General features: G+C 45.2%; 1 protein-coding gene across 3 annotated transcripts in view; it reads left to right on the top strand.

Moving 5' to 3' along the window:
- Window positions 1-10,000, top strand: part of p3h1 (prolyl 3-hydroxylase 1) — a 63,247-nt gene that overhangs the window by 38,373 nt on the left and 14,874 nt on the right. For all 3 annotated transcript variants that reach the window (XM_077711741.1, XM_077711739.1, XM_077711740.1), the window contains 2 exons: window positions 4,474-4,601; window positions 4,738-4,865. In XM_077711741.1, coding sequence (XP_077567867.1) covers window positions 4,474-4,601; window positions 4,738-4,865 — 256 coding nt within the window. The remainder of the gene's footprint in view (window positions 1-4,473; window positions 4,602-4,737; window positions 4,866-10,000) is intronic.

Here is a 10,000-nt window from a genome sequence, read left to right as displayed (position 1 = left end):
ATAAAAAAATTGTCCTTTCCCCCTATCTAATCTTGTTATTGCCAATCGTTATCACTGTGACATTTAGGTGTATTAACCCCATAATTCCAACACTGTAAGACGTGACCGAGTCAGTGGCTGACTGAGTGACTGACTGAGTGACTGACTGAGTGACTGACTGAGTGACTGAGTGACTGACTGAGTGACTGAGTGACTGACTGAGTGACTGACTGAGTGACTGACTGACTGACTGAGTGACTGACTGAGTGACTGACTGAGTGACTGACTGAGTGACTGACTGAGTGACTGACTGAGTGACTGACTGAGTGACTGACTGAGTGACTGAGTGACTGACTGAGTGACTGACTGAGTGACTGACTGACTGAGTGACTGACTGACTGAGTGACTGACTGAGTGACTGACTGAGTGACTGACTGAGTGACTGACTGAGTGACTGACTGAGTGACTGACTGAGTGACTGACTGAGTGACTGACTGACTGACTGACTGACTGACTGACTGACTGACTGACTGAGTGACTGACTGAGTGACTGACTGATTGACTGACTGACTGACTGACTGATTCAGTGACTGACTGACTGAGACACAACTGAGTGACTGACTGAGGGAGGGACTGAGTCACAACTGAGTGATTGACTGACTGACTGAGTGACTGAGTGACTGACTTAATCACAACTGAGTAACGGAGTGAGTGACTGAGTGACTGACTGAATCACAACTGAGTGACAGAGTGAGTGAGGGGGTGAGTGAGGGGGTGAGTGAGGGGGTGAGTGAGGGGGTGAGTGAGGGGGTGATTGAGGGGGTGAGTGAGGGGGTGAGTGAGGGAGTGATGGTGTGAGTAAATGAGTCACAACTGAGTGAATGAGTGGCTGAGTTAGTGGCTGAATTAGGTGGCAGACTTGGCGGCAGACTTGGCGGCAGACTTGGCGGCAGACTTGGCGGGAGACTTGGCGGGAGACTTGGCGGCAGACTTAGTTTCTGACAGTGAGACTTAGTTTCTGACAGTGAGTTTCTGACTGAGTGAGTGAATAACTGAGTGATTGAGTGACTTAATGAGTGAATGACTGAGTGAGTGAATGACTGAGTGAGTGAGTGACTTAATGATTCACTGACTGAGTGAGTGAGTGACTTAATGAGTTACTGACTGAGTGGCTGGCTGAGAGACAGACTCAGTGACTGACTGAAAAGCTGAATGAGTGACTTAGTTATTGATTTAGTGACAGACCTAGTGAGTGACTGACTTAGTGAGTGACTGACTTAGTGAGTGACTGACTTAGTGAGTGACTGACCGAGTGAGTGAGCGAGTGACTGACCGAGTGAGTGACTGACTGTGTGAGTGACTGACTGTGTGAGTGACTGACTGTGTGAGTGACTGACTGTGTGAGTGACTGACTGTGTGAGTGACTGACTGGGTGAGTGACTGACTGGGTGAGTGACTGACTGGGTGAGTGACTGACGGGGTGAGTGATTGACCTGGTGAGTGAGAGAGTGACTGACCGGGTGACTGACCGATTGACTGAATAAAGGATTGACTGAGTGACTGACTTAGGCAAATAAAAAGTCACTTGTCATGGCAGAGGACAAACTCGATGTATTCAGCAACATTCGAGAAAAAATCCTCTGCGTCTCTTTTAATGAGCAAACCCAATTTTTAAATCAAACAAGTATATTTACCCAGAGGACTCTACATACTGAGACTCATCACATTTCGAAAGAGTGTGAGAATCTCCAGTATGGTGTGCCATGCGGTGATACTGTATGTCACTGTAAGATACTAGCGTGTGCTGGATAGTGTTTCGAATCATAAATTTCATACAGGGGATTGCACAAAAAAATACAGAACAGTAACAAAATCGCAGGTAAGGCGGTTGCAAATTAAACAGAATTGAGAACCATTACCCGGTTGTTAACAACGACCACAGTAATGCACCTACGGCTGAGTGATCCTGGGCCTTGGTGTTGGCATAGGCTTTCATTTCAGCTATAGCACGAGTAATGTACTGGTTTCATCTGGGATGAAGGTAAGTTGGGAAAATAGTGACAGTATGATTTTCTAGGGTGGTGTACCACAACTTATGGTCACCAGGAACATCACGACCCCAGTTTGAATCACGTGATCTCTCCGCAACTCCCTCAGTTAGGTTAGCAGCACTTGGTAAGGACATTTCCACTTTGGGTTGTGCCAGTGTTTCTTTTTATGCTTCGGATGAGCAAGCAACCAGTCGCCTGGCAAAAGAGATAAAATACAAGTTGTCTAGCACTACTAGTTGGTTCCATTATCGCTATACAGTGGTACCTCAACATACGAGCACCCCGACATACGAGCAATTTGAGATATGAGTAAAATTTCGAGCAAATTATTATCTCTAGATACAATATATATTTTTTTAAATTATAAGTAAGTTTAGTGTAAGTTAAATTAAGCTTATTATTGAGGTTCTGCATCGTAATCCCAGTTCATTTAAATTTGTTTGTTATATTACTATTCACTGGTGCAAAAAGTTTCCCTCCCTTGCTCGCCCAAGCCCCCCTAGCCCCTCACGCCTCCCTTCATGTCCCTTTTTCTACCCTCCGTGAAACCTGTCTAATTTTAGTTCTATTAAACACATTTTAGTAATATTAAACCACTGTTATTCTGTTACTTTGTAATAGATGGTGATTAGAAGAATTTTTTTTTTTTAATTCCAATCCAATATCCTGTTTTTGGTGTTTTTTCAGAGGGTTGGAACACATTTTTGTGTCATTTCAAAGAGAAACGTTCGTTCGAGTTACGATACTATCGACTTACCAGCTCAGTCCCGGAGCGAATTAAGCTCGTAACTCGAGGTACCACTGTATAGTAGACAGCACTGTGCCATTTCACTTTAATCGCTGGGCGATTAATGTCAAATTTCATAAAGGCCCAGAAACGACTCCATTTCCTCAGGGTACTCAGGAGGAACAACTTGGACACTAAGCTTCTGGCCCTGACAAAGTACCCGGGAAGGTGCTCAAAGACTGTGCTAACCAGCTGAGGGGGTTTTCACAAAGATTTTCAATTGTTCCCTGCAACAATCCATCATCCCCCCCCCCTGCCTCAAATATGCCACCATTATCCCTGTCTCTAAAAAGCCCTGGTCTACCAACACCACAGCAGTGGTGAAGAAGGCCCAGCAATGACTCCATTTCCTCAGGGTACTCAGGAGGAACAACTTGGACACTAAGGTTCTGGTAACCTTCTATAGAACCACTGTGGAGAGCATCCTGGCATAATGCATCACAGTGTGGTACGCTGGAATCACGGCAGGAGACAAAAAAGCCATGCAGAAAGTGATTAACACTGGCCAGAAGATTATCGGCTGTTCTCTGCCCTCATTGGAAGACACAGCCTGCCCTCGTTACCTCAGTAGAGGTAGGACCATCATCAGGGACCCTTACCACCCTGGTCACAATCTATACCAGCTGCTGCCCTTTGGCAGACAAAATAGGTCCCACAAAGTACGAACTTCGACTGAAGTTTGCTGCTGATCACATGGACAAAGATAAGACCTTCCTTCTGGAGTAAGGTTCTGTGGTCAGAGGAAACAAAAATCAAGATGTTTAGCCACAATGCCCAGCAATATGTTTGGGGGAGAAAAGGTGAAGCCTTTAACGCCAAATACACCATGCCTACTGTCAAGCACGGGGGTGGTAGTATTGTGCTGTTTTGCTACCAATGGAACTGGTGCTTTTCAGAAAATAAATGGGATAATGACGGAGGATTACCCTCAAATTCTCGGCCCGAGGATTGGGTCTTGGGCGCAGTTGGCTGTTTCAATAGGACAATGACCGCAAACAAACATCAAAAGTGGTGATGGAATCCGGCCAAAATTAAGGTTTTTGAATTGCCTTTCCAAAGTCCTGATTTAAACCCCATTGAGAACTTGTGGACAATGCTGAAGAAACAAGTCCATGTCAGAAAGCCATCAAATTTTACTCAATTGCCCCAATTCTGTCAAAAAGAGTGGTCAAAGATTCAACCAGAAGCTTGTGGGTGGCTACCAAAAGCACCTAGCGAAGTGAAAGTGAAAATGGCCTAAGGACATGTTACCAAATATTAGCACTGCAGTATGTATATTTTTGACGCAGCAGATTTGATCACTTTTTTCTGTTCACCCATAATAAAGTCATAAAAGAAACAAACGTCATGAATGTTTTTTGTGACAAAGAAGTATCTGTTTCAATCACTATCAGAGAAAAATCAGAGTTGTAGAAATAACTGGAAACTCAAGAGAGCCATAACATTATGATCTTCACAAGTGTATCTAAACTTTTGACCACAACTGTATACAAAGGCATCAATAATAACCTTATACAAAAAAAGATTATTTAGGAATATAGCCACATTTTACTCACTTAAAAAATTGCAATATTCCATTATGTCAAATTGAAATTATTGGATTCATAGATTCATATTTCTTTCTTTCTGTGTTATTCATCCTTGCACTTGTTTTAGAGCTGAACAAGAGACAGCAGTTCGGATTACTGAAGAAATTGGAAACCTGATGAAAGAGATTGAAACTCTGGTTGAAGAGAAAAAGAGGGATTCTACAGATGTAGAAAACATGGTAATAGGACAAGAAGGTGAGTTTTCTAATTATTCATTTAACATCAGATTTTAACAACCAAATGGGCATTAAGAAAATAAGGAAAAATGTCATTTCAAAGCAAATAATGTCAAACTTTTTCGACTCATTTCTGTCTCCTGTCTGTTACTTAGGTGGAAGTTTATTTTATACCAACATTAATTTGACCATGACATCTGTGGAGCTCAATGGCACCCAGCGCATCTTGCTAGATGGAGTCATTTCTGAGGATGAGTGCAAGGAGTTGCGCCACCTTTCTAATGTAAGTTGTTTTATTTATATATGCATATAGAGGCTGACCCAAAAAGATGCGTACCAATGGAAACGTTTTCGAAACTGATAGGTACGCATCGTTTTGGGTTTGTTTTTATGACCCTCGACCACTTGGTTGGCACATCGACCTCAGTTCTGAGATCGACATTAACCAATTAAATTATAGTAATACCTTGACATACGAGTGCCCCCACTTACAGGCAATTTGCGATATGAGTAAAATTCCTAGCAAATATTCGCCTTGACACACGAGACAAATTTTGAAATACCGGTATTCGAGACAGCCAGGTGTCCGAGACGCGAAAGGCTGCTTATAATTTCAGCGCACTGTCTTTCTCGCCCCATGTTACGGCTGGCAGCCTGGACACACACTATGTAGGAGGTGTGTGCTTTCTTTTCTTTACCGGTATCTGCCACTGTGGCTCCACCCCTGTGACAGAGCCCTGCCCAGGCCAACACAGCTGTAATTAATTCCCCAATCATCCCTCCTGCCCTTATTTAAAGCCTTTTTAGTTGTCAGTTCAGCCCTTGCCCTTGCCCTTGCCTTTGCCTTTGCCATTGATGCCTTGATGCCTTGCTGAGTTGCAGGCTTGTGAGTATGTTACTCCCTGTTATATTTTGTATGTGGTGTTAATGATTTTGGGTTGCATAGGGGGACTTGAGATAAGTTTAGACACCTTTGGGTATATATATAGTTTGTGCATTTAGACACAGTTATTCCCCTGTCTAGATTATATTACATCAGTTTAACAGTGGCATCCTTCGGTCTTATTTCCTGTATTTTTGTGGCTGTTCATTTGGACACCTGTCTGGGAGGGGGTTTTACCGTGTTTATTTGAGGGTGCCACTTTAATATCTCGTGCTTCCCCTATGTTATCTCGTAGTCTGTTTTATTGACTTTATTGTAAATAAAAATAACTGAAGGCTACTTGCAATGTGTGTCCGAACTCATCTTTGACCGAACCTGTCTGCTGTGATAGTTGCGACTCCCTGGTATATCATACCCCAGGGGGAGTCGCAACAATTGGGGGCTCGTCCGGGAGATCATTAAGATTGGTTATCACAGCAGCAGTTTGGTCATTGGTGGTACGGACTGCATGTGCAGTAGGCCGGTGAAGGCTGGGCAAGCAGTGTTGAGGTAGGCACATTTAATAGCTATCATTCGGTCTAGTGTAGTGCTGTAACTAGCAGGATGGACTTTGATGCGGAAGAGTTCTTTTTTTAACTTGGCACTGTAGATCAGGTTGACCAATGTAAGAGGAGAGATCTGTTAGGTCTTGCCGCTCATCTAGGGTTCACTCTGTCCAGGACTACCAGGCTAGCTGAATTGAAGCAGGAGGTTATCCATATATTAATAGCAGCGCAGTACTTAGAAGCCACAGGAGGAGCATCTGCGGGTGTTTCCTCTCAGTCTATGGTCGATTCTGAGGAATCAGGCAGGATGGAGAAAGATGAGGTAGGCAGGGATGGTGTCACCTTGAATGTAAAGGCTCTAGTTATAAATCCCAGGGCTTGTTTAAAAGGAAAACCAGAGGGATATGGTGCTGTATCTATTGGGGAAAATGCCCCCATTGCTCTAAAGATATTACGTATGCAATATGAGGCTAGGGATAGGGAGTATGCTCATCAGCTAGCTCTCAAGGAAAAGGAGATTGAATTAGCAAGACTGGATGCCGAACTCGAGAAACTCCAAAATGGCCGCAGGTCTATGGACGGCACTCTTTTCTCCACACCCTGCTGGAGTCCAAACCCTTCTTGGAAACAGCATGGTAGCCAAAAGGAGCTTGAGCGTGTAGAGAAAGCACGTGTAGCTCAAGAACGGCTTGAGAAAGAAAAAGCTTTGGAGCTTGAGCGTGTAGAGAAAGCACGTGTAGCTCAAGAACGGCTTGAGAAAGAAAAAGCTTTGGAGCTTGAGCGTGTAGAGAAAGCACGTGTAGCTCAAGAATGGCTTGCAAAAGAAAAAGCTTTGGAGTTAGAGCGTGTAGAGAAAGCACGTGTGGAGCAAGAATGGCTTGCGAGAGAAAAAGCTTTGGAGTTTGCACGTCTAGAGAAAGCACGTCTTGAGCAAGAACGGCTTGAGAAAGAAAGAGTTTTGGAATTTAAGAGGCAAGAGAGAGAAAAAGCTTTGGAGCTTGCACGTCTAGAGAAAGCATGTCTAGAGAAAGCACGTCTTCAGCAAGAACGGCTTGAGAAAGAAAGAGTTTTGGAATTTAAGAGGCAAGAGAGAGAAAAAGCTTTGGAGCTTGCACGTCTAGAGAAAGCACGTCTTGAGCAAGAACGGCTTGAGAAAGAAAGAGTTTTGGAATTTAAGAGGCAAGAGAGAGAAAAAGTTTTGGAGCTTGCACGTCTAGAGAAAGCACGTCTTGAGCAAGAACGGCTTGAGAAAGAAAGAGTTTTGGAATTTAAGAGGCAAGAGAAAGAAAAAGCCTTGGAGCAAGATCGACTAGAAAGAGAAAAGGCCTTAGAGCAAGATCGACTAGAAAGAGAAAAGGCCTTGGAAGCAGAGCGAAAAGAAAAAGAACTGATTGAAAGAGAAAATATTTTGGAGCAGGAAAATTTAGAAAGAAAAAAATTGGAGCAAGAGCGGCTTGAAAAAGAACAAGGCAAGAAGAAAATGTCCGCCGCGGAGATCAGCCTGCAGAAAGCACCCCAAGTTCCGGTGCCGAGGCCACGCAAAGTACTCCTGTCGCCCTTGGGGCCGCCAGTCGCACCCGTGCCGAAGCCACTAACCAGGCTTCCGGTGCCGGCCGGCCTTCCAGGCACAGTTCTTTCTAGCACTGTTCTGCCAAGCACCGTTCTGGCCAGCGACTGCCCGCCCAGAAGTGGTAGCAATGCTCCGGCGCCCCTGGATGATAGTGCCGGCGACTGCAAGAGCGGCAAAGCTCTGGCACCCCTGGACGAGGGAGTTGGCGACCCTCCAAGCAACCAGGGTAAGGTGCCTGACCGTTCTAAAATTCTACTGTCTCCTAAAGGAAGGGGGCTTGGCCAAGACTTAAAGGACCAGCGTGGATGCCCGCCAGATCGGCCACGGCTCATCATCAGCCGGCACGGACGCCCGCCAGACCGGCTACGCCTTGTCACCGGCTGGCGCGAACGCCCACCGGACCGACCACTTCCTCATCTCGTTTCTGGCTGGCATGGACGCCCGCCAGATCGGCCACGGCTCATCACCGGCCGGCGCGGACGCCCGCCAGACCGGCCACGCCTTGTCGTCGGCTGGTGCGGACGCCCACCGGACCGACCACTTCCTCGTCTCGTTTCTGGCTGGCATGGACGCCCGCCAGATCGGCCACGGCTCATCACCGGCCGGCGCGGACGCCCGCCAGACCGGCCACGCCTTGTCATCGGCTGGCGCGGACGCCTACCGGACCGACCACTTCCTCGTCTCGTTTCTGGCTGGCATGGACGCCCGCCAGATCTGCCACGGCTCATCACCGGTCGGCGCGGACGCCCGCCAGACCGGCCACGCCTTGTCATCGGCTGGTGTGGACGCCCGCCGGACCGACCACTTCCTTGTCTCGTGACTGGCCGCCGCAAAAGGGGGTGCAGTAAAGCACGCTGGCGCAGAAGAGGATATCAGTGCAAAAATGGAAGCCGGCGCAGAATAAATTATGTATAATGCCCTATCTCAAGTTTAGGAGAGTTAACAGGAGTGTATTCATTGATTGAGGCAGGTTGGTGGTTTGATTTCGTCAACAGGTTGACTCTTGAGGGGGGAGGCCCTTGCCTTTGCCTTTGCCATTGATGCCTTGCTGAGTTGCAGGCTTGTGAGTATGTTACTCCCTGTTATATTTTGTATGTGGTGTTAATGATTTTGGGTTGCATAGGGGGACTTGAGATAAGTTTAGACACCTTTGGGTATACATATAGTTTGTGCATTTAGACACAGTTATTCCCCTGTCTAGATTATATTACATCAGTTTAACAGTGGCATCCTTCGGTCTTATTTCCTGTATTTTTGTGGGTGTTCATTTGGACACCTGTCTGGGAGGGGGTTTTACCGTGTTTATTTGAGGGTGCCACTTTAATATCTCGTGCTTCCCCTATGTTATCTCGTAGTCTGTTTTATTGACTTTATTGTAAATAAAAATAACTGAAGGCTACTTGCAATGTGTGTCCGAACTCATCTTTGACCGAAGCTGTCTGCTGTGATAGTTGCGACTCCCTGGTATATCATACCCCAGGGGGAGTCGTAACACCCCATCTCCTTCGTGCAAAAATATCTATGATCACTGGGTGGAGTGTTACATTTTTCCATTTGTTTTGCGTTCGTGATAGATTCACTAATAGGCATTCCCAAATGCACGCACAAATAAAAGACAGAAGACTCATCTGTGGTTTTCTTGCAAGAGAGAATCGAACTGACGCGCCTTCGTCCAAGTTCATTCTGGCGTTTGACGCATCTTTTTCCTGTTTATTAGCTTCAAGGACCCTAGTTACAATAGGCATCTAAGCTCTCAAACGAGGGGTTTGAAAACAGGCGTGAGAAGTTTTAGCTCTCAAAACAAATAAAGGTCATGTTGAGCCAAAGGTTCTTCTCTGTATTCCAGCAGTCTAAGATGATTCAACCTTCATTTGTTTGGTCCAACTGAGGAGCAGCATTTAGATGGTTGCAAGCTAAAATGACTTTTCTAATGTTAATAAGCTAAGTAAAGCAAAGTGTTCTTCATTGCTAGCAGATATACAATAATATATGACTATTAAGCTAAGTAAAGTAAAGCGTTCTTAATTGCGAGCAAATATATAATAATGTAAGACTAATAATCCTAACAGTTAGTCATTGCAGAATTAAGGGAAAACAATGGGTCCAAAGCCAGCAGGTGCAATAAAGGGTAGTGGGAAGAAAAGGCAGGTTATGACGGAGATGACTCGCCAATACGAGAAGAGCACCCGGACAAATTGCCAAGTGGTGGTGGGTTATCCTATTGTGAGTACATTTGTGCCTGTCATTTTTTTTATAATATTTTGAAGGGGAGACAAAAGCAAACAATCCCAGATATCCGACACACACATTTCATGCAACATGCTTATTTATTTACATCAAAATGGCTTTTCCTGTGTCTGTATTCTCTTCTATTGCGACAGTGAATTTCCCAAGTATGGGATGAATAAAGTTATCTAATC

The sequence above is a fragment of the Stigmatopora nigra genome, unplaced genomic scaffold, assembly GCF_051989575.1.
Source record: "Stigmatopora nigra isolate UIUO_SnigA unplaced genomic scaffold, RoL_Snig_1.1 HiC_scaffold_29, whole genome shotgun sequence".
In the NCBI taxonomy this organism is placed as follows: domain Eukaryota; kingdom Metazoa; phylum Chordata; class Actinopteri; order Syngnathiformes; family Syngnathidae; genus Stigmatopora; species Stigmatopora nigra.
Note: the sequence above shows the minus strand (reverse complement) of the source record. Positions and strands in the feature narration are given on the sequence as shown.